Source organism: Zeus faber, assembly GCF_960531495.2.
Source record: "Zeus faber genome assembly, chromosome: 2".
NCBI classification, from domain to species: Eukaryota; Metazoa; Chordata; class Actinopteri; order Zeiformes; family Zeidae; genus Zeus; species Zeus faber.
In genome coordinates this window covers 45,743,328-45,769,172 of record NC_137189.1, presented here as the reverse complement: position 1 = coordinate 45,769,172, position 25,845 = coordinate 45,743,328, and the positions used below count along the sequence as shown (strand labels likewise).

Sequence of the window (25,845 nt, the reverse complement as noted above, 5' to 3'; positions counted from 1 at the left end):
CTCTCTCTCTCGCTCTCTCTCTCTCAACAATTATTTCAAAGTGTTTTTTTGTTGTTTTGTTTTTCCATTTATTGGTGGGGAGCTGCTACTTCCCTACTGGGCGTCCCTGCCAAGTCCTCCAGCGAAAGGCTCGGGCCGGCTGGGGCAGCGGTGCAGCCGAGTGGAACGGAATACCGCGCGGTGTTGACGTTGGCAGAGTCACCGCGCAATTGAGGACGCGCGGTGAGGGAGAAACAGCCTGCCGGCCGCCTGGGACCGGGGGTGGTTTCGGCTTGTCCCGACGCTCAAGTGTGATGGGAGGCGTTTCTCGGTGCAAAACAAAGCCGACAGCAGCGGGGGACTTCGCTGCTTGTTGTTTTGTTATTTTTTTATTATTATTAATTGTTTTTAAGAATTGGCCCCTCCACCGGTGGCCCACCTCATAACCAGCTGCCCTTCAGAGTCTCTCTTGTCACTTCTAGAGGGTTCTCTCACATGTCTCGGAGCAGTAGTTTCATACAGCCGTAATTACTTTGGATGTTGGTGTATTAGTGTATAAGTAAACATAATGAAATAAAACGTGAGCGACCTACTTTTTGTTTCCCCCTGATCTGTTTGACGGGCGACTTACAGAAAAAAGTATTTCGAGGACATTCAATTGTGTTCATATACGGCAAGTATATGAACCCCTTTAAGGAGATGTGCGGCAAAAAATAAATAAAAAAATACGAACAAAAGGCCGCTCTACTTTGAGATGAAAGCCTGTTCTGGGAGCGCTCCCTCGTCCCCCATCCTTCACCCATGGGACTTAGAGGATTAAGGAGCCGCGAGTGGCAGCGGGGTTTTAACTCCAGACCAACTACATTTGATGAGTTCCAACAGGCAGGGGGAGCAGGGGTTAATGAGTCTCGGGGCAGGAGATTAAATAACTGTGACTCTCAGACGAGCAGAGCCCCTCGTCCAGGCGCGGCGCTCCGTCCCACAACTTCTCCGGACGCTTGAAAGCGGCGAAACACCCGATCGACCCCACAGAATCCGGAGGACAGAGGTGCGGACGGTGTTAGACAGGCAACGCCGGGTGAGGGGCTTTGCCGCGACCGCACCGGTGAAAAGCCTCGTTCCTCCCTTCATAGGAACGGCCCAACCCGGCCTCTCAATGACCTCTCCTTCATCGCTTGCAGATCACAGTTAGCCGAGCGTGGGAGCCGAGCCACTGGAGCTCGTGGGTGAGCGGGTCCTTCCCTGCGGCGCGGGTGGTGCGGGTGGGTGCACTGGCAACGCAGAGGAGGCCTCCCCCGAACGCTTCATTACGGGACGAGGAGTACCACCAGCGTCTCCTCGGGGCGTCAGCGGGGAGAGCTGCTTCCGACGGTCACAGAGGAAGCGTTATCTGCGGACGAGTCAGAGTTTCCAGCCTGCGGAGGGAACCACGGGACCTCCGCCACCGCCATGCACCCAGAAGCACGGGATGAAATCCAGGGGAAAAAGAATTAAGACCATCTAGGTAGGGGGTAAGCCGGGACAAAATGATTGGCTCTGCACCAAATCGCTTTTTTTATTTGTATTATTTTGCACCAACGTGGACTTGATAGTGAACTTGCTTTGCTGTCGCTTTGCCTCAATTTCCAAACCTCTACTTTAAAAAAAAAAAAATGTTCCCGATAAAAGGATTTTCCATGAAAATGTTGGCTCAGGTTTGGTTGTCCATTGATTCCGTTTTTGTTTGAAAACGTTGTATTTTAAAGCCAGGCAGAGATGTTTTTGTTTATTTTAACGTAGTACTTAACCTTAAACTAAGTATTTAAAGGAAAAAATTTAGAAAAAAATAATAACTGGAATCAAAAGCTGTGGGCATTGAGTGAGTAATGCATTGAATAATAACGGCCGAGAGAGAGGACGGGCAAAGGGCAGAGGAAAAAAAAAAAACAAGGGGAAGAAAAGAAGAGGAAGAGGAGATGAGTAGACAGAGGAAAGAAAAGAAGGGAAGTGAAAAAGAACAAAAAAACAAAAACTAAGTAAATAGGGGAGAGCAGAAGAGAGAGACCAAGAGAGAGAATTCCTGGGGGTTCAGCTTGAGGAGAGACCACAGGCTACAATGCGCGTGTGCGTGTGTGTGTGTGTGCGCGTGTTTCTGTATGTGTGTGTTTCTGTGTGTGTGTGTTTCTGTGTTTGTGTGTGTGTGTGTGTGTGTGTGTGTTTCTGTATGTGTGTGTTTCTGTTTCTGTATGTATGTGCTTCTGTGTGTGTGTTTCTGTGTTTGTGTGTTTCTGGGTTTGTGTGTGTTTCCAGGTATGTGTGTGTGTTTCTATGTGTGTGTGTGTGGGTTTCTGTGTGTATGTGCTTCTGCGTGTGTGTGTGTGTTTCTATGTGTGTGTGTGTTTGTGTGTGTGTGCGTGTTTCTGTATGTGTGTTTCTGCATGTGCGTGTTTCTGTGTTTGTGTGTGTGTGTGTGTGTGTGTTTCTGGGTTTGTGTGTGTTTCCAGGTATGTGTGTGTGTTTCTATGTGTGTTTGTGTGTGTGTGTGCGTGTGCTTCTGCGTGTGTTTGTGTTTCTGTGTGTGTGTGCGTGTGCTTCTGCATGTGTGTGCGTGTGTGTGCTTCTGCGTGTGCGTGTGCGTGTGTGTGTGTGTGTGCGTGTGCGTGTGGGGTAACCACATCTGAAGCTGTTAACCCACTGCGCAGCGAGCCTGGCTTTACGTCCAGCCTCAGTCAGATTTGCCCTTCTTGTTTTGGGCCTAAGCTACTTTTACTCATGTTGTTGTGCCTAATCTGAGCGATGTGAGACGTGAGCTCAATCTGGACGGGGTTTGGCAGCAGGACAACAGCTAGCATTCCTTTTTTTCTTTTTACATTTTCTGTTTTATCCGCGACCGCTCTGAGCCCCAGCTAGATTCTCTCTCCTGGGAGAAAGAGAGGTGGAGGAAAAATGTCAAAGCGAGGAAGACGGAAAGACTCACAGGAATGATAAAGAGATACATATACCTTATAGATAGAGAAGGAAAGGAGAGGGAGAGGACCAGAGAGAGAGAGAGAGAGAGAGAGAGAGAGAGAGAGAGAGAGAGAGAGGGAGATGAAGAATAAACTGATGGAAGGATAGAAAGAAGGGAAAGGGGCCAGAGAGACAGATAAGAAGACAAATAGACGGAGGGGGAAACAAAAACAAAAGACGGACTCCGGAGACAGACGGGGAGGACAGACCAGGCTACAGACAGACAGGTCGGGATAGAAAGAGCCATCGATTGGGGGACGGACAAAAACAAAGATAAAAAAAAATAATAATAATGAAAAAAAAAGGTAGGTAGACACAGTACACGCAGATAGTAAGACAACGAGAGGGAACTGGAGAGACAGACAGATAGGTGTGTCTTACCTTCAGGAGATTCTTCCTGGACGTATGTTCCGGTCAGGTATCTGTGGACCAGCGCTGACTTGCCGCTGGCCAGGTTACCCACGATGCCCTGCGTCAGGTGGAAGCGACAAGAGGAGGAGGAGGAGGAGGAGGAGGAGGAGGTTTGTCACCAGCGACTTGGAAATTGTTTGACTCGATTGAGGAAAAAAAAAAAAAAAAAAAAGGAAAACTGTAATGCCGACATGAGGCGCCAGGGCTTATAAAATGTACACGGTACCTACAGCTGGACGTGGGGAAACACGGCTTACTGCAGAGGCGTACTTTAAAAGAGGTGGAACCACCGAAGAGACGCGTTCGGGACAAGAGATGAAACAAAACGAGGCAGTGATACGGGTCCTTCCTGTGTTTTCGGTGCAGGTGCCCGTCTTCCCCTCGTCGGCAGCCGGTCCGAAGGCACTCGCGTGCCTTCGTTTTTTTTTTTGGGGTTCCTTTTAAATACACCAAAGCCGCAGCGGACTCCTCTCGCCGTCGCATTCCTGCCTCTTACACCGCCGCCGTAATTGTTTCACTGGGTTTTTTTTTTTTTTTAATGTTTCCGGCGACTTGCTCTTGAAATAGATGCCCTACGGGCTGTGACGATAACGGCGTTACTGCAATACCGCAGTATTGAGCTCATTACCGTCGTCACCGCAAATAATACATATATATTGACTGTATTCCATGCTATGTTCAAGGACTTCCGGAAAAACATTTCGGCTGCTCCACTGAACCCGCTGCCGCTCGTCACTTCGGCTTTGTCACCGCGTGCCGGGGGGGGGGGGGGGGGGGGGGGGGCGATAGACCATAGGGGGGATTTATTTTGTGTGTGTCCGGTTATTATTCATTATTTCTCGGGCTGTACCCCGACCCAGAATTTTGCCGCTTGTCCTGTTCAATGCGAATATGAACGGGAGGGAGGGCTCTCCGCGATGGGGGAGCACGGAGGTGCCACAGAAACCACCCCGCGCCCCCTATAATTGAGTATTCTGGGACAGGTTCTCCGGTGGTTCCCACGTTTTCTTTTGGGTTCCCCCCCCCCCCCCCCTTTTAAGTACGCCTCCGCCGTCACAACCTCACAGTCGCTTACGCGTCCCGTCTTTTGCCTATTTAATCGCGTGTGCGTGTTCGTCTGCGGAAGCGGGGAACTGACCACTTTGAGCTCTGGTACGGTTCGACTCAGGGTCCACTCCTGGCTGTTTACAAAGGCATCTGTAGCAAAGAGGGAGAGAGAGAGAGAGAGAGAGAGAGAGAGAGAGAGAGAGAGAGAGAGAGAGAGAGAGAAAAAAAAGACAAGATCAGATAACTGTGATCACAACACACACACACACACACACACACACACACACACACAAACACACACACACTCTGATGCCTGACAACCTTTCAATTGTGCAGGCAACAAGGGACCTAATCCACTCCTTGGCAGGAGGCGCATGTGGTCTGACCCAAAACAGACAGAGACAAAAGGGTGGGAAAGGAGAGGGGCATAAGGACAAAAAAAGAACCACAAAAGGGATGGAGGGAGAAAGAGAAATAATGACAACCAAAAATGAATGAGCGTATGGAAACGCTGACGTGAGGAGAGGCGTGGGGTAGACTGAAAGGGGGTTTCGATGGATGCGGAGGAAGGTGGGGATGGTGGGATGGTGGGGGAGGGGAAGTGAAGGTGGTAGAACGGGTCTTGTTAGAGCTGACGTTTGACTGACAGCGAGGCTTACTCTAGAATGTGTGTGTGTGTGTGTATGCGGCAGCCAAGTTAAGCGCATAACGAGGGATTTAGCGACGCTGGGAGCACTGTAGCATTAAACAGGCATCCTTAATGGCCCACTGCTCAAAACACCACTCACCAAATGAGATTACCGAGAATTATTTCATCATTTTAAAGGCAGAAATTGTAAATTTTTGGCACTGCTCAGAACACGATTTCATGTGCACAACACAATATTGGGGGAGCGGGGGCTACAGCACGGGAGCCAATCAGAGGCGCAGGTGTGTAGTTATGTGTAGTAATGTGCCCAGGAGTCTGGAGATCTGATAGCGTCCGCTAGCACAGCCAACCCTAACCCTCAGCGTCAACAGCTGGCGCCTGGGTCTGCCGGTGTTGCTTTCGTCTGTTGTATCAGTTGAAGTGTCGGCATCCACACTTGAGTGTACACGACCGTGTGCGAGTGTGTGCGGAAGGACTAGCCTATCGGGTCTTGTAGACACTCTGTTACTCGCCTCATTTCCCGTGACCTTCTAGACCTGCTGCCCACCGCTCTGGCTCACACACACACAAAAACACACACACACACACACAGAGGACATGCAAGCACACAGCCATGGTGTTTGCGACGGATGAGGGGCCTGCGGTTAAGCCACGGTCTGCAGGTTAGAGCGCGCCCCGGCGCAGCCCTACCGAGTCGGCCTGATCAGTCCCACTGATGCCGATTGGTCCGACTCAGCGGGGCGTTTTCTTATGTGCTGTTTGTCTTGCAGTGAAGGGGGGAGAAGCGCAGTGCAGAGAGCACAGCCTACGGCCGGATCGTTGCCTACAGAGTTCCAGTCTACAGTTGTTTATTCTTTATGTTGCTGTTGTGTTATCCTTTAATAAAAACCCCGCCGTGGTAGACCGTCACTGCTGAAAGGACTCAGTGGGCAGCCCACGGTGTTATTTTAGCCTAGCCTTTATGATTGTGACTTCCATTACTGTACGTCTGGAACAAATGCATCTGAGTGTCTGTGTGTCACTGGACAAAATAATACACACATCTTCGGACCATGATTCATACCCAAAGACTGCTCTGCACCTATATATGTATATACACACACACAAATATATACATTGGTTCCTGAAAATGATTCACAGGTCTGCGGTAGTAGCTTGCTTGCTTGCTTGCACACACACACACACACACACACACACACACACACACACACACACACACACACACACACACACACACACACACACACACACACACACACACACACACACACACACACACACACACACACACACAGCTCATCCCTTTGTTGAATGTCCAGAGAACACACTTCCATCTCAAGACGCTTTTAAGGGTCTCAGACACACACACACACACACACACACACACACACACACACACACAAACTGGACACCTCAGTCTGCTGGCTAAGTAGGTCAGTGGGCCATGCAGGCCTGGCACCACGGAGCTACACGCTGGCTCCATTTAGGTCCTCCTTTTAGCTTTACTAATTCATCAGCACCAATCTGTGTCACGCCCGCAGACAGACAGCGACCCGAGAGAGAGAGGGGGAGAGAGACACAAGAAATAAATGCAGAATATTTTAAACCTCTTCTCAGCACCATAAATCTTTTGCAGTCGCAGTTATCTAGACAATTTAGTCTCGCCATGCAAAAAAAAAAAAAAAGGTCTTTGCCAAAAGAAAAAACAGACTAATTTTGCCATAGATCTGTCATTTGTTGACATGACAACAACCGACTCCAGGGTAGTTGATGGATTTTAGAGTGACTTGGAAGGTCACTGGAAAGAATCCCTGTTGCAGCGTTCCTATTGGTGGAGAGCCACACAGGGTGGGTATTGATGGGGGGGAGAGCGGTGCGGGCTATCTTACAAATGGCCGCTGTATCCAGTTGGAGCCCACCATCCCCAACCCCTCTCTCCATCTCTCTGTCGGGCAGGATGTTGTTTCAGCTGCTTCCTGTTTTCAGACAACCTCCAGTTCCACCCTGCCAGGTCCCAGCAGAACCAGCCAGCAAGGTCCGACCACCGCTCGGCCTCTGATCGCCCAGGAGCCGGGCGCGAGGGCTAACGGCTAACGGAGCGTAGCCCGATGCTAACTTTATTTCTATTCTATTTTACTCCGTTTCCTTCCTCTCTACATTGGCAGTGGGTTGATCAGTCAGGGGCCAGCTCATTCCCATGTGTATTATATTATCCGCTGTCGCAACGGGGGGAAATCAACCAAAATACAATTTCATACGTTAGTAATGAACGCTCCACTACCTACGAAGCCGCACAGGGAATCAAACCTGTGACCCCGGCAGCGTTGGTGCCTCGCTTGACACACTGGCCCATACGGAGAATGACCCTCACCAAAACCGCCGGAATAATAAACTTGAGTCAGCAAGGTTGGGAAGGTGGGGGTCAAGGCTTCTGGGTATAAAAAAAAAAAAAAAAACATGTCTGGGAATGTGGGGGCCGCACACCTGAACTCTATTAATCAGTCAACACACACACACACACACACACCCCGTTATGCATAGGAAAGGGAAGCAGCCAGTCAGCAGTGTGAAGTAGTGACTCAAACACACACACACACACACACACACACACACACACACACACACACACACACACACACACACACACACACACACACACACCAGTATTGTGATTGACATGTTTGTGTGGGAAGGTGTCCCTTCCCTCGAGACGGTGGACAGATAAGACAGACGACTTAGAGTGTCTGCTTCATGTTAAAGCAGACGATGGGACGAGAGAGAGAGAGAGAGAGAGAGAGACAAAGACCGAGAGAGACAGAGACCGAGAGAGAGAGAGGGGGCCCTGAAGACAGAGCAAGGAAAGAGAAGAGTTAAAAATGAAGGCTAAAAAAAGGAAGAGGAAGTAGAGGAAGTGATGGAGAAGAAAGAGGGAAAGAGGGACAGAGAGAGAGAGAGAGAGAGAGAGAGAGAGAGAGAGAGAGAGAGAGAGAGAGAGAGAGAATGAGGCATGTGTGAGTATTTACAGTTTATTTTCGTGTGTGCTAGGGGCGCAGCGGATCACAAAACCCAAGGTTGGGATCGTATCACGGTTTTGAGTCACGGATCGGAACAGCAACCCACCCCCCAAAAAAAGGGAGACAAATATAACTTTGCTCTCCATTTATTTTGTAAAACACTTAAAGAAAGGAACTTTTGCCCACGGCCTTAAATGAAAACAACTCGAAATTCAACTCTGTGTAAACCGTGGGTATTTTTCCCAGCACTAACCCGAACGAGTCAACACTTGTTTTTCAATAAGTAACTTTGAGTCCAGTCACATTAAATCATTATAAATAGTTTTAGTTTTTTTTTGTGGTGGGATGAATATAAACAAAATATTTCATACAGTTTCGCAGATAAAATAAATGCTTGGGAGCCGTGCGAGCCGGACAAACGTTTCAATGCTACAATAAGTGCTTCTCTCCGCTTCGCTCTGTACATTCTTCTCTCATCGGACTCCCCCCCCCCCCCAATTCCACTCATCATATCACAGAATCGTGTTCTGTTTAACAACATCATCTTTGATATCACAATCCAAATCACAGCCATAACGTAAACTGCTCTTGTGGAGTGTGCATTGGCGCCTACCGGCACTTCTCACAAGCTGCCGTCTCCGTTCTGCCCTCTCAAGTGGACACATTGTAAAATATATCATATTTTATCGAATCGGTGCACACGTCTATGTTGGACAGTATGACCCACGGGACACGGGGGGGGGGGGGAATGGCGGACGCGATTGCGATTGATGAACCCGAACGCTCATTTCCATCCGTTTCCTTTGATTTGGAATCGGAATCGTGACACCTCCATGAACCAATCCCTGTGCTTCAGAGTAAAACACAGCATCTGTCCAGAATCCTTATTTCACTGAAACTCTGCATCCAGATTCATGGAATTATGACTTTAAAAAGAAACAGCGGCAGTAAAACTGTGTTTCGCAATGGTAGTTACATTTTGCACATTTTGATCAGTCGTTTTAAATTTCCCCGCGTGTGCCAAACCGTGGGGGGGTGCGATGCTGCAGATCACGGATCAGCTACATTCCGTTACACCACTAGTGTGTGTGTGTGTGTGTGTGTGTGCGTGTGCGTGTGCGTGTGCGTAGCATGATTTTCACATCAAAACGCAGCCGACCCGACAGAACGGGCCTGAAGCAGGGCGGAGAACGAGTCGCTCGCCCCGACCCAGAATGCAACTTCACAACAAGCTTCACGGCCGGTTAGCGACACCACGGCTTGAGCGAACACGTTCATTACCGCGTTCCACTAAGGATCACGGGTCATGAACACACACACACACACACACACACACACACACACACACACACACACACACACACACAGAAGAGCGGAAACAGAGGACATGCCTTAGGACATATAATACCACACACCCACTGTGTCTTTGGAGTTCACGGAAACATACAATGGCACTCAGAAGTCAAAAAGAGGTAAGGTTTCACCACACACACACACACACACACACACACACACACACACACACACACACACACACACACACACACACACACACACACACACACACACACACACACACACACACACACACACACACACAGAAGGCGAAAGTGTCCCCATTACACATAGTGCATGTTTTGTCCATAAGGAAACGGAGTAACAATAAATAAATAAATCGATCACAGGCTCCCGATGCTGGCATGCCGCGGGCACCGCGAGCGCGTGGGTGCCAGATGAGCACCGTCGGCACCAAGATTCAGGAGGTTTATTTGTCACATACATACATACATACTGTATATGCAGTGAAATGTCTTTGCAACGCATCCGAAGATTATGCACAACAGTTACTAAACCCAACATAATAGCTAACCTAATTCCTACCTAGCAACTAACTGAAACTAACTGATTCTTAAAACGTAATGCAGTTAGTGAATAGAATAATATAAATAAAATAAAATAAAAATAAATAAGGGTCAAAAGGGTATTACTGAGTTGGGGTACAGAATAGGGGGATAATATAATAAATAAAGGAACGGACTTATGGGGGATTTAGGGATATAATTTATAGGGATAGAATAAAGGGAATACACTAATGTATATGGGATAGGCTATTTGTATATACAGATATGTGCAGTAAAGTGCATGTGAATAAAGTGTGTATGCAGATATACAGTACAGTATACAACAGTACAACACAGTAATACAGCGCAGTATGCAGTAACCCAGAACAGTGATACAGTATGCAGTACAGTATGCTACATGCAGTAAAATAGGGCAGTGGGGGCCTATGTGAGTGTACCACCAGAGAGGGAGACAGCAGCACCGTTTCTCTCTTAAAAAAAAGAAAGAAAAAAAATGGGGACCTCAGAGACGTAAATTAACTTGCGTAAAAAGGACCGTAAATAGATCCCCTCTAATGAGAGGTTTTTATTTTTTATCTTAACCCCCCCAGGATCCCCAGCTGAGCAAGAGAGAGAGAGACTGCATGAAACCCTAAGAGACGGAGTAAAACAGAACGAGTGGGAGGTAAAAAGACGGTGCGGGTGTGATGAATAAGAGGCCAACAGCCTGGGTGACTGGGCTCCTGGTTATAAACAGCCGGCAAATTATGTTTGTGACGGAGCCCAAAATGTTTCTCAAAATCTTGGGTGATGCAACCAGAGCGATGTGGCTCTGGCGGCCAGGTGTTGTTGACAGAAACGCCACCGAGCCTCTGCAGACGGCTAAAATGAGTGTCGCACTTATTGGCGCAAAGGGAACAAGCTTTCCGCCTGCTTTTTACTTTTGACTTAAATGATAACCAGTTTAGTGAGTTCTCTTGTAAAAATTTGTTAATACAAGTAATTTACATTTATCTTCAAATTCAAATATTACCAATTCTTTGTCTCTGCACAATGTAATGTCCTAGATTCATCACAGACTGAAAAACTTTGGGGGCCACACACACGCCAAACCAGGTCTGGCCCCCTGGGCCACAAGTTGCCGAACCCTACCATAAAGTACAGAGCATATGAGCGAGAGGTGGGTGTGACGAGTAGTGTTGGGTAACGTTCCCTTGAAAAGTACCTCATTACATTACAAGATTACTGCTATTAAAAAGTAACTTGTTATGTTACAGCGTTACCTACTGAGAAAAGTAACTTGTGAGAGTCATTTTGCGTTACCAAAAATGAGAAAAACCCTCTTGCGATTCCTTGTGCATGTTGGTTAGATTATATTGTCCGGGAGAGCGCGTAGCCTACTTCACGCCTACCATTGAATGTATTGACTCTACAGTCATTGCATAGTCCAGTCTACAGCCCATAATCTGTAACGCTGCAGGATGATAACAGGAATGACAGATGCAGTATCCCCTTTACAGCCCTTCATCAACGACTGTGTTTGACACAAGTAAACATAGACTCAAGGGGCTCAATGCACATAGCCTAACAAGTTTGTACGACATGTACATAACGTTTTGTTTTTTTTGCAATTCAACTGCAACGAAAAAGTTTAAGTATCTGAAGAAAATGAAAGTAGAAAGAAACCTGACAGGCGGCCCCTTTGCAGCACCGCGGCATTCTTGTCCCTTTCATCCGCAAAATCAAAATAAGGTCAATACTCCCGCGACGTGGGGGCTGCCCTTGTGCGCCCCTTCTGCCCTGGCTGCGGGCCAGGGAACAAAAATCTGTACGGACCTTCCACATTCTTTACTGTGACAAGGTTTAAGGGATGATTTCATCCAAGTACTGTTGTTTTTAAGGAGAATACTAGAGTCATCCTTTCAAACTCAACACATAGCACATAATAAGTCAGTCAGTCTTAATCACGGGGCAGGGTTGAGGTACTAATGGGGACTTCAGTCCCCATTTTGAAGGTGTCTTTGGTCTCTTTAAGGTCGATCTTGGACTTCAGTCTATTCTGACCTCAGACCTGACCCTCAATATAATTTCAAGACTGGCCAAATGGAAAACCGCAACTTATTTATTTCATATCGAGATGTATTTTATATTTGTTCTTTACAATTGAATTTGCCAATGTCTCAATAATTATGATCATCTGTCACCATTGTCTTAAGGCTAATGAGGAGTCTTGTCAGACAACACTCAGTGCTTTCCTTTCGATTCGTTCTAGGAGTCTTGGCATTTACACAGCGCTCATTAACAGACAGACTCCTCTGTTCTCAAACTGGTTTTGACTAAACATAGAACAAGTAAACACAGGCTGAAAGGCTTCAAGTAAAGCACTTGAAGCTGACAAAGAGACGCCATGAATGCAAAACACTAGAGGTCCACAAGTTTCTGTGTCAATTTTCAAAGATTTTCAATGATATCAACGGTTACTGATGAGGAATATTTCAGAGAAGAAACACTCAGGTGACTCTGGTGAAAAGCCCATCACAGTGTCGTGATTTGGTCATACATATATGCAGTGAAATGTCATGACACCCAGTGATTACGCACAATAAGCTTTAAAAATACAAAAAATACAAAAATGTGCGTAATCGACACGAGGCGCTTAAGCAATACATTAGAGTATGCCATTTCATTTAGAATTTCAGTTCCTCGTCTGGTAGACATACATTTCATTACCATGACCATCTGGGTTTATAGAGAATAGCCATCTTGATTATGAATGTACATGTTAACCCAATCAATATGAAGAAGAAGAAGAAGAAGAGCCTATAGTCTAAGTTCTATAACGGAAAGAAATCCTTCTAAGAGAATGTCCTGTGGACAGACAGGCCCAATAACCAAATTAGAGGTTTTTGGTAAATTGCATAAACATAAATGTTTACAGAAAAAAAAATGAGGCCTTCAAAGAAAAGAACACCAGAAGACACCAACAGTCAAACATGGAAAAGGTTCACTGATGTTTTGGGGTGGCTTTGATGCCTCTGGTACTGGCTGCCTTGAATCTGTGCGTAGCATCATGAAATTGGGAGATTACTAAGGTATTTTGGAGCACAATGATCCAAAACACAGGGGTGGTTGTTCCAGAGAGTGGGGGCCCTAACAGAAAAGGCCCGGTCACCCTTGGTCCTCAGCCAAGATTGTGGCATGGCTAGCAGAGCCTTGGCAGAGGACATCCCATTGCGACCGGGCATGTTTGGTGTCAGAAGGTCTGAGATGTACTTGGACGCGAGTCCAGAACAGGCCTTGAAAGTCATCAACAATATCTTGAAATCAAAGTAAATTCTAAAATCTGATGGAAGCCAATGGAGAGAAACTAAAATAGGAGTAATGTGCCTTATTTTTTTGGTGAGGAGTCTGGCAGCTGCCCCTTGGACAAGCTGTAATTTACGTAGACTCTTTTGGCTCAGACATATGTAAGAGAGTTACATAAGTCCAAACGAGAGGAAATAAAAGAATGTATGACCGTCTCTAGATTTCTCCTGGATGAAATTGAACTGATCCTGGAGAGTCTCCTAGGCTGCAAAAAACAAGGCCGGACAACTGTGTCGACCGGCTTGTTCAAGTTGAGATGGTAATCAATGTGACACCAAGACACCAACCTTTTTGGAGTTTTGGCCGATGTTTTGGGACCGAGAGCCCAGATCGTCTGAGGTATATGGATTAGCTGTGCGGGGGCCAATAATAATAATCTCAGTTTTATCAAGATTTAGCTGCAGAAAGTTCCGGTCCGTCAGGCATTTAAGGTCAAGGATCCAGTCGTTGAGTGTCTTAATTTGAAAAAAAACCCATTGGAGGTAAAAGAGAGGTAGAATTGAGTGTCATCTGCATAGGAATGGACACTCACATTATGCCTGCAGATGGCATGCCCCAGGGGTAACATGTAGAGAGAGAACATGAGTTGTCCAAGGACAGACCCCTGAGGTACCACGCAGGTCATCTTCACAGAGGATGACCGTGAACTGCCAATGGTGACAAAAATTAATAAATAAATAAATCGATCTTGTAAATAAGAATAAAACCGTTTTTAAACTGAACCGGAGATGCAAACCCAGTGTTGGAGACGTTGCTGTGGTTCACCCTAAATCCCGACTGGAATGTCTCAAAGAGTTTGTTTCCGTTAAAAAAAAAGAAATTGTTTGTCAATTGTTCAGCGACAACTTTTCCTAAAACCTCGCAGAGAAAGGGCAGTTTGGAAATTGGTCTAAAGTTATCCAGGGAGTTAGGGTCTAAAGAGCGTTTTTTTTTTTTTTAGTTTTCTTTTTTTTAGGCAGGGGTTAAACAATTGCATTCTTAGAATAAGCAGGAACATAACCATACAGTACAGACATGTTAATAATGGAGAGAATAAATGGCACAAAACAAAAATGCTGGACTGTTCTAAAGTGGCCAGCAATGAGTCCATATTGAAATATCATTTAACACCTGTGGCAATATCTAACAGCAGATGGAAGAAGGCACCCTTCAAATCTGAGAGAACTGGAGCACATTACAAAAGAAGAGTGGACCCAACTGCCAGTAGAGAGGTGGAGGAATCTCACCGAAGACTATGGGAAGCGCCTGACAGCAGTTTTCTGTTTATTTTATGATATAAAGGGTTATGTTAAGTTCTGAATCGAAAACAAAGTTTCTGTACAATTAACAGTGAAAGTTTTTTTTTTTAATGCAAGGGTGCCAATATTTTCGGCCACGGCTGTATTGCCAAGCCCTACTCACTACCATATTAAGCTGAACAAGATCATTACCATCAGCAAGATGGTGAGGAAAATAAACGGATGGATGAATAAATTAAATAAGGGCAATGATTTCAAAGTATTGAGGGCGACAACCAACCTCCCTGATATTACCTCCGCCATTCTAATGCAATTATCCATACATTAACAGCTCAGGAATCAGACGCTGTGACATTCCCTCGCTGACTCGGCTGGTTTCCCGGGCTGACACCACAGAAAACAGCTAAAGGCTATATGCTAAGGAGCTGTTTTTCACGTGGTGGCTGTTGGAGCATTGATAGACCTCACAGCCAGGTGGCTACAGTGCATTACAGCTGGGACAGTGGAAGTAAAGTAAAGGGGAGAGAGATCCTCATGAACCTATCTCAACAGAACCAGGCATCTTGAAATTGCTTGTCATGTTCTACCACTATACCTCACTTTATACTTTCCTTTTGGCAGGCACATTTTGGAGAAGCTGTAAATGGCACGTATACATTATTTTTTTTTTTTTATGTGAAACACCCTGGGACAGTTGATAAAATTAGTAATTAGTTTAATGAATTCAATCCTGGCACCCCATGGTAGAGACTACTTAAGTCTAAATAAGACTGAAATGCAACGCTGTGTGTCCTCGTGTGAACTCTGGCTCTATCAGCGCTCCACATGCATCAAGACGTATAGAGCTCACATCAACACAAAAAGCCTCAGGTAGCACGGGGTAGGCAGCTGCTAGTCGACCATATGCACGTGCACACACAGAAACGTTAATTAAACTATTGTCTAGAAAACACCCATTACGCAAGCTTAACACACTGCGAGAGGCAGGTGTCGCGCACACACACACACACACACACACACACACACACACACACACACACACACTTGGATTAAGGGTGGAGCACAACCGCTCATTGCCTCAGGGAAGTGTGCGCAGGGAAACAGAAGCTTCAGTGTGTGTGTGTGTGTGTGTGTGTGTGTGTGTGTGTGTGTGTGTGTTAACCAATCTTCTGGCTGTGACAAATCAGCACAGCAGAGCCTCATCTGTCATATGTGACATCATGTTATCACAGCCTCTGACCTTCACGCCATTGGCTGTGACCCTCTTGCTCTCCTCTCCTCCTCTCTATGGCTATAGGACTCTTTCTCCCCCACACCCTCTTCTCTCTTGATTAAAAAAACGCCGTAGAAGATGCTGAATGAAGATAAGCAGCACGTTTATAGGGAGAGGAATCTTCTATATCTATTAGGCGAAATACATTTTCAAAATCCAGTTGGTGGCACCAGCGGTACGATAAAACAACATTTCTGAGAACACTAGGGCTGGGCGATATTGAAAAAATGAAATATCACAATATTATCGACAAATACATAAGTATTGATTGTTTGACAATGTTTTTGGGGTGACTATTAGTGGTTTCATTAGATATTTACATACAAGCGATATCTGACAACTTCATTGCGATATTACAATCACCAAAACCCCTGACAATATCTAGTCTCATATCACAATATTGATATCATAACAATATGTCACCCAACACAAAAATTCATACTTAATACGTTTGGATAAACACGTGTTTGGTGTGTGTGTGTGTGTGTATTGTGTTGTTCGGGTCTTTTGCCTGTTTCCAATGAGGTGAAGGTGTTTCCAATTTACTATTACAATTTACTTTAATTCCCGTCTTCCTCTGCACCTGTCCACGCCAGATGTGAAGACGTCAGTGACACGTCATTTGACAATTCGGCAATTTGCAGTTTTATTTGCATTTGAAAAGTGTTAAGATAGTTGGATTAGTTGTTGAGTTTAGCGTTTATTATTATTTTTATACAGCAGCTTCCGGCTTGAATACAACACTTTTTGATATATATAGTATACATAGTGACTCCAAGCAGTTGTCACGAGTCTTGTCACCACACACACACACATACACACACAGGTGTCTAGAGTAAGTTAGACAATCAAATTAACAGTAACTGCCCACCTGCCCACTGGCTGCTGACTGTGTGTGTGTGTGTGTGTGTGTGTGTGTGTGTGTGTGTGTGTGTGTGTGTGTGTGCGCGCGCGTGCGCATTGTTAGTGTATTTGCTTGTGTGGAAACCCCGGAGCCGACAGCAGACATACTCGCTGGGTTGAATGACACCGGCCAGGTGCACTTGCGCTTGTGTGTGTGTGTGTGTATGTGCACGTACGCATGTGCAACGTATTAGCGATGTAGCCCACAGCCGCCAGTCTGCTCCACTGTATGTGTTGAAATGGACTGTGGCATCGGAGAGAGAGAGAAGACAGAGGAGAGAGGTGAAGAATACGAAGAAGAAGAGAGACATAAGTAATGTGGATAGAGAGGAGAGAAACGAGGGAGAAGAAGGGGAGGATGTGCAATGTGTGTGAGCACGTTGTACATGCGGTGCCTGCACGCGCACAAAAACCTCCTAATTGTGTACTTAAAGGGCACTTAATGGACCGACACACACACACACACTGACAAAACCTCATGATTTTTGTACGCCACAATTAAATCACACACGCAATTGGACACAGCGCCAGAGCTTCTGGGAATGCGCACAGAGACCGGGAAGAGAGGTCGTCCTCTCTTGTTTTCTGTGTGTTGTGTAGGTATAAATGTCAGCTGCACAAGCATCCTGAAGGAAGACACCCTGTCTCCCCCCGTCACCCTGACCAAATCCAGCAAGTCAAACCGGGAAGTCGGAGGCGATCGAGCAGCCGCGGCAGAACGAGACACAAAGGGGCTCCGTTTTGATTGGCCGAGAGTGGGGGGGGGATAGATAAATATGATAAAGATGGCGAGTGGGTGTTTCGGTGCACTGAGCTGGATGTGATGAAGCGGATGGACGGTCAGAGAGGGAGCGGGAAGCCTTTTGTTCACGGCTTTATGCTCAAACACTGGGCTTACTTTTTCTTTAGGAGATTCTGAATAAACGGCTTTTATAGTCATTTGATATAAACAAGACGATACAGCAGAGCCCCGCTTATCCGAACCTTCCTTGGCCGAACTAACAGGTCAGCCAAACCAGATTTTTCCCATTTTCCCCGCAGCTTAATCAGCTGGTTAGTAAGGACGATTCAATTCAATTCTACTGTTGAAAATTTCTGTTTAAATTTGTGAATCGATTTAAAAATGGTATTATCGATGCTTTGCTTGGACGTCATGCGGCTGTGGTGCAGTTGTTGCGACCGAGTATTGCGAATATGTCTAATGTTATGTGAAAAATGTATGGGTACTTGCTACATGCAGAATCTTTCAGGTACAAAGACACCTCCAAAACCTCGGTGCATAATCCGATAAATGCTGGTCCGCAAGTAAGCACAGCAACCGTTCAAGGTTCTGGGTTCAGACAGACAGACCGACAGACAGATTTTAGCCTGGGTAGACCAGCATTTATTTTTTTTTTAAACCGGGGCAGAACATAAACAAGTGTTAACAAGGAGTGTAAATATCAAGTTTCCATTCACTTCCTGGGGTGTGTGTGTGTGTGTGTGTGTGTGGGGGGGGGGCATTCAGAGGGCCTGACCTCTGACCCTGGGAGGCGGTCTGCAGGTGGTGGTGTGAGTGTTTAGTATTCAGCTCCATGTCTGTGTGTGAACTTGTCACACTTGTCAGCCCAGACAGGCTGTGTGTGTGTGTGTGTGTGTGTGTGTGTGTGTGTGTGTGTGTGTGTGTACCCTGAGCGGTAGGGCTGTGCAAAGGCTGCTGCTAAATGTCGCCGCAGCCGTGGTATCATTTAGCGGGCACGCCACAAATGATGTCATTGTGGCGCTCGCAACAGCGCCGCACCGGGCCTCGCGCCATGCGCTTCAGGTGATTCAAGATGAACGCGTTCCCAAGGACGGTGACGCCAAGAGGTCCACAGGTACAGGCGTCTGTACCATCCATCCATGTGCACCAAAACTAGCCAGACGGCGTTGAACCCCAAAGATTTGATCTATTTAAATACCTTGGGACTTCTTTGTAATGTTTACACCGACAATTTGCACAGAAGAAGATTATATATACTGTATACAGACAGACAGACAGACAGACAGACATAAACTGCACTGACTGCAACAGATATACAACCATTTAACACTTTCTATTTTAATTGTACTGCTCTTTTCTGGTTATTCGCATCCTCCCCTCAGGACTTCCCACACACAAACACATTTCGATCAGTGAATTCAAAGAAGCAAAAATTTGTACTTAGCACCAAATCTTCCAAGGACACCCCAAAATGTGTTTCATGTGTCAATTTACACAGGAGGTGTAACTTACTATGTCACATTTCTGCATCAACTCCACACAACGATATAGTTCACCAAACGTTGAGGAACGGCTTTGTTTTAAATCTGCCTCTGCTTCCAAATGAAATGCTCACAAGCTGCAAAAAAAAAAAAAACAGTCGTGAACAACCACCGCTGTCAGCACTGATGACCTCTCTATCGAGGTCGGCTCATCGTCGGGGAGACAGCCCATACTAGAGGCCACGGCGTGCGGGCCGATAGCTTAACAACAGCTGACCGGCCGAGGCGGTTAGAAGCTCAGCGGGCAGCGAGTAAACCTCATGGCAGCCGTAACATTGGCCCGAGCCCCCCCCCCAAAAAAAATCATCGCCGTGACGACATTCCCACAGGCGCTACGGCTGTGAGATCGGATAATCCACGTGAGTTGACCAAGAGCCCGGACCACCGCCGTGCGCAATGTTTTCGCAGTACCCAAATATCGCCCAAAGAGGATGTACGTGGACGTACGCACGCGACAGGAAGGAGGCGACTGGAGGATGTGGATGCGGGTGGCGCGGTGATGAAGTTGCACCTCCAGGTTATTACTTGCATTAGTTAAATTAAATTATAAAAAAAAAAAAAAGATACCAGGCGGGGGCCGCGGTGGTATAAGTGCTCCCCGAGGACCCGGAAGGTCCATCCAGCTGCTGCCCGGCGGGCGGCCAAACTTCCATGTGAATCTTGGAAGGACACCAGTAATGCAACTGCAGCGGATTACGGTAATAGCCGCATAACAGGTGTCTGCGTGCGTGTCAGTCAGGGAGAGAGGACAGGAAAGAGGTTTAGAGAAGGCAAAGCTGCCAGCGTGCTGATGACGCAACAGAACCTTCAGAGCTAAAAGGACCAGTTTGCCGAGAGTTCTCCGACCGCTGCTCATTCAAAGTATAAAACCAACTGGGAACAGCGATACCTGGAGTGATTGGAGAGAGATATGAAGCCACGGGAGAGATGTCATGGTACGTTGAAAACCGTGTTCTTGAAGCAAACGTGTTAATAACATAAAATAATTAAAATGTTCCGGTTTAGCACCTCCACCTTTTTACTGCTCCCCTATCCACCTTTTCTCAAAGGGCCATGAGCCCTACGTTGGGAACCAGTGTTTGGCATGTTGCGCGTAATGGCAAACGGCCGTGGGATTTGGGCGAGCTGGGCCCTCGGATGAACTCAGCTGACAGGGTTTTAGCTGCCGTACCAGCAGTTTGTTCGCACGCCCGGCAGCACCGGCTGTGCAACGACTGGGGAGCAGCGGTGCGCTGTCATGCCTCTTCCCACTATGCACCTCGCAAAGACCAGAGGTGTGGACATTTCTCGATTTTGAGATGCATCGCGATGTGGATGTGGACAATTCCGCATCGATGCGGTGACAGAACATAATCGGGCGGCATCCCCGGACATGCTCTGAAGACCTGTGCCGACCTGCTTCCCCAGTGTTCGCCATCACATTCAACCTCTCCCCGGCGCAGGTCTCGGTGCCCATATGGAAAATTGGGGATGGGATACATTGAGACGCATCGAGAACCGTTGACAGGTGAATCGCAATTGAATCGAATTGTGAGGCCAGTGAAGATTCACACCGCTAGCAAAGACGCATCGAACCACCCGGGACTTTATCTGGTTCCTGCCTGACCGAGTGCACCGCTTCTGTCAAGTTTTGGAAAATTATTTAAGCACCTATTAAGCATTGGCAAAATAGAAGTAGGTGGTCCAACGGCTGAAAAGCATCTAGTGGGGTTTTTTTAGCGGACATGAAATATAAACTCTTTTAATTAAATTAGACTTGGGCGGTCTGGCAGTCATAGATTTTTGTCAGTGTGTTTCATGTAAAAAGACGACCAAAACTCAAACTTACACTATAAACTATAATCTGTGAACATTTATCAGGAAGAAGCCTTTGGAAAATATTGACCTTATGATTACAATCTCCTCAAGGAGATTGTAATAACATACATCAGCAAGAAGGTAGCATCTAGGAGGATGAGGCTGGCCGGCCACTGCCACAGACATCGGGAGCTCCCGGCCAGCAGGCTGGTCCTATGGGAACCAACGCACGGTCCACCATCGCAAGGACGTTCAGCGCTAATGTATGTGGACGTCTTGAAGAAGGATGCGGGAGCTGAAAGCTCTTCGGAGCTGGCCGGGCGTATGGAGAACCGGAAGGATTGGAGACTCCGATGGAAGCTCGTCTGAGGACGACCGAGAGAGAGAGACCCTCCCCAGGGTCTCAGATCCACAGACACAGTCTCCCAGGTACTGCACACCACCCTCACGGCCCTGGATCCGGGGGGCTGTGTGAGATTGCTGCAGTTCATTGACTATAGTTCAGCTTTCAATACCATAGTCCCCACCAGACTGGCTGTCAAGCGGCGGGAGCTAGGACTGAACACTCCGCTGTGTGCCCGGGTCCTGGACTTCCTCACAACCAGGGCCCAGGTGGTCAGGGTGGGGAGGCACACGTCCAGCACCCTCACCCTGAACACAGGATCCCCCTCAGGGCTCAGCTCCCTACATGGGAGCCCACAAGCACACCTCCCAAATCTTAACAACACGTTGTGCAGTCAAGCAAGCTGATTGTGGCACCGTGGCACCGTGGCGCAGTGCATTGCACTGCTGCCTCAGCAAGAAGGTCCTGGGTTCGATTCCGGCCTGGGGCGCTGTTGGCACCGTGCTCCGGCGGGTTATCTCCCAAATAGGAGCCTTTCTGTGTGGAGTTTGCATGTTCTCCCCGTGCTCACATGGGGTTTCCTCCACCTCACGTCAGTAAGGACCCCCACCAAAAACATGCACCCATCATCGTCTGACCAGCGACGGACATTTATCACCTGGTCCCCGGGCACGTCCACGTATGCTGCTCACTGCTCCTGGCTGTGGCCCGGGAGGAAGGAAAACCCAGGATGGGTCAAAAGCAGAGAATCCATTTCATCGGCCACCATCAAAGCATGTGCATGTGTGTGTGTGTGCAAGCATGTGTTATAGTGTGGTGTGTTGCGTGATGAATAAAGACTGTTTCTTCTTCTTCTTCTTTCTGATTGGTTGTTCGCCGCGCACACACACACACACACCTCAAGTTCATCTAAATTACACAACAATTATCATAATAAAGCTACACACACATTCCAATATATAATGCAAAGCATGGACACACCAGGTAATACGCACACGGTAGAAGCCAACGCTCAAATACAGACACGCTCACGCGCTACACTCTCACACACAGACCAACTGACCTAAATATCAGCCTTCTAATCGGTCAAGCAGAAACCCCCCACACAAACACAGCCGTCAAGGGAGTGCAGTGGTCTGTAAAATAAATCTGTCGTCATACACTCTATGGCGCTCACACACACGCACACACGCCAATACAAAGTACTATTATAACATTAAAAACAACAAAAATTTACACGTATTACTAATATAGACACACTCAAACATTAAAAACTGCGATACACATAATACAAAACCAACACCCACACCCCCCCCCACACACACACACACACACCAGGTTACCCTGTGGTGGGGGGTTAACATGATTCCAGGGGTGATTAGGCCTCCATTTAATCAGAGTGCTTAGATGCTGTCCATTCAGGAGCACCGCAGGGCGGGATTACAAAATGTTTGTAACCTAGATGGGGTCTTAGTAATCTACACTGCGGGTCCGGGTCCGGGACCCGACCTTGTGGCAGACAGAACCTTGTCTATACGGTCCTTCATAACGAGAGACAGGCGAGGGTCCGGGGATCCACAGCAGATTCCAAAACAGAAACGGGAATATCATATGTTTGTTTTGCCCTGTGCAGCAGGTAATGGTAGTTGGATTTTCAAATTCAAATTGCACTGCATTAGATTTAGGGATGCACCGATCCGGCTTTTTCAGTCCTGATACCGACAACTGGGCTTTGGGTATCGTCGGATACAGAGAACCGATCCGATACCAGTGTTAAATGAATAAACCGTGAGCCATTGGGGAATCACCCATCCCCACACACATACACAGGAAGAGCCTCTGTCATGACACGTGTCCATCTGCTCCTGGCTTGTTACATCTTGCCACTCTCTACGATAAACTGGTGTGTTTGCAAAATCTCTGCCTGTGTCTCTGTGTCGGAGGGCCCTGAAAACGCCACTCGGGTGACGTGTGGCAGGCGGAACTGCCACACAGTATAAAAAAAATACAACTGCATTAAATGAGAACAAAATGTAGACCTTAAATCACAAAGAGGTCACAAACGGGTGTGTATGGGTCTACTGGGCGCACTGCTGCTAACCTAGTAAGTGCACATAAAAGACATAAGAAAAACCGGAAAACGTGTCCCAGAACACCGCTCCTTGATAACAATTCACACAATGTAATTTATTGACAGCATATAGAAATGGGAGAAATATAAAACAAAACATCGCTCCGAATGTTGCGGCTCCGGAAAAATAAAAATCAAGCTGAGGAGGAGGTTGACCTGGAAAAGGTGGTTGAAGTCCGTCCCCTGCCATGACTCAATGGCATTTGGACCAATCACGACAAGGGGAGCTCTCAGAGCGAGAAAAAGGCACAAAAGAAACAAAAAAAACAAAAAAAAAAAAACAGTTGTGGCGAGAACACCGCAAGAACCCAGATCGCCGCGTCTATTTGTTCTTCTCTCGTTTGGGAACATGTCTTTGGTCATAAACTTATACTTCTTTTTAAGAATGCCTCCACCTTAACATAGAATTGGAATGAATAGATCTGCCCCATAGTCACAGACACTCGATCCAGCTTTTTGATTCAGTAGTGGAGAATCCCTAACTACACTGGACCGAAAACAGGAAAAACAACATCAAAATATGATTGTAGTATTTATGAAACAACATATTTTCTTGTTAAAATGATAAAAAAAAAAGTTTAAAAAAAATAGATGGAAGCTAAAATAGGAAACCTTAGAGCTAAACTCATCACAGGTTGAAGTCACCGAGGAGCCTTTCTGGAGAAATAGTGGTTGAAAAATGATATTTTTTGGCTACAAAATATCGATGAGCACATGAACCCGTGGCATAATTGCACAGTTGTGTAGATTTCTGGCTCCAAGTATGAAGACGTGGTGTGCAAAAATATATCAGTGATGAATAAATAAACAAATCACTTCACGATCACGACATTTAAGTTGAGGATTGTCATACAAATAATTACGATTAGCAATTTATTTGTATTTTTTTGTCCATTTCATGTCACTATAATAGTGGTATAAAATAAAATTTGAAATAATACATGTATTGCAGAATAATCATGTATTGGAATTAAACATTAGAACAGAATTTGGGTAGACAGTTTGGGTAGACTGATGTAACCTCATCCAATGATATTCTATATATATATAATTTTTTTAAGATATATTTTTTGGGCATTTTTCATGCTTTATTTTGATAGTGACAGTGCGGGGAGAAAGGGAAGGCAGGGGACAGAGAGAGAGGATGACAGGCTGCAAATGGCCACGTGCTGGAATCAAACCCGGGCCGCTGCGGTAAGGACTCACCGGGGTGCCCCCACATTCTATTTATTGCAGAATCTCTGACATTGGTCCAGAATTCCCCTTGATTTTACAAAATGATGGCGACCTGCTCAAATACTTGTGATTGGGCCTGTGGTGTGTGGCTGGTGTGGTTTGAGCAGCCACACCTGACCTGGATCCCGATAATTGGGGACCCAGGGCTGCATACCTCAGAGTGGCTGTACACCTGTTGCTTGTTGGTTCGTCTAACAAGCAACAGGTAAAACCCCCATCCCCACACTTGCATGTCTATCTGCACCTGGGCTTATTCCAACTAGCCCACTCTACAACAAACTGTGTGTCTACAACCCCTGAACACGCCACTTGGGTGGCACTTGGTAGGCAAATCTGCCACAGGGACTCTATGCAATAAATTGACACATCCCGGGGTACAAATGGGTACATCTCCAGTCGAGCACGTCCTAGGAACTGTATCATGGCAGAAAGTGTGTAACGCATCAGCACAGCCTCGAAACACCACTCGCTAATTACAGCCTTGCTCTGTTTCTCAAACAATAGGTCTGTCGGATCATATAAAGGCAGCAGGGCTGCAAGCTGTCTTTGTATGATCCGACAGATCGAGCGATTCTGCAGAACGCCACGAATGAATGCGTGTGTGCTATAGAGGAGGGAATCTGTATTAATCTGTGACATGGTGTATTTTTAGCCTATAGCCTACAGGTAAACAAGTTTCCTCTTGCATACACATGCAACCATATACATGATTGTCACTGCGTTGGTATATGCAAATATCTTGCTTTTATTGTGTGTTACAATCACACATGTCCTGTTTTTTTTTTTCCACATATGTGGAACCGTAACATTTGTATTGTGTGTTTCTGTGTAAGTTGAGCATAACCTACAAATGCCTACACGACACAAACATTACCGCCTCCGTATACATCCGTCTGTATCGTGTGATGAACGTGAAGAGCGAAGAGAAAAGCACCACTATTCAGCTGAAGGAATCTACTCAGATATGATGTTCATTTGAAGCTGAAGGCCTGTTGCATCATACAGTGTCCTTGTCGTTTGCCCCTTGTGTCGATTTTAGGGCTTATGTAAGAGAATTAGCGGCATGGCTGGAGAGCGGGGGGAGGGTTTGGATACGCTTCTGAAGCTCATCAGCATGCAAACACGCACTGGCTAGCTGGCTCGCGTACGTACATTGCACTAAGACATCGTCAATCGCTTAAAAGATTTCTCCGACGCGGACCAATGCACGTATGAGAGAAAATTTTTCTATAAAAGCACAACAGTTTGCTTGTCATTCATTTGAATGGTGTTCAACACCAAGAACCACTATGGATGATTAATTACAATTATGATGATGCAACATTTAAAATTTGGGACGGTCCACT

General features: G+C 46.5%; 1 protein-coding gene across 1 annotated transcript in view; it reads right to left on the bottom strand.

The window, feature by feature from the left end:
- agap1 (ArfGAP with GTPase domain, ankyrin repeat and PH domain 1) overlaps positions 1-25,845 on the bottom strand; it is a gene marked incomplete at its 5' end in the record, with an annotated part of 182,890 nt that overhangs the window by 97,010 nt on the left and 60,035 nt on the right. The window contains 2 exons of the mRNA XM_079996865.1: positions 3,349-3,436; positions 4,517-4,575. Of these exons, the coding sequence (XP_079852991.1) occupies positions 3,349-3,436; positions 4,517-4,575 (147 nt within the window). The remainder of the gene's footprint in view (positions 1-3,348; positions 3,437-4,516; positions 4,576-25,845) is intronic.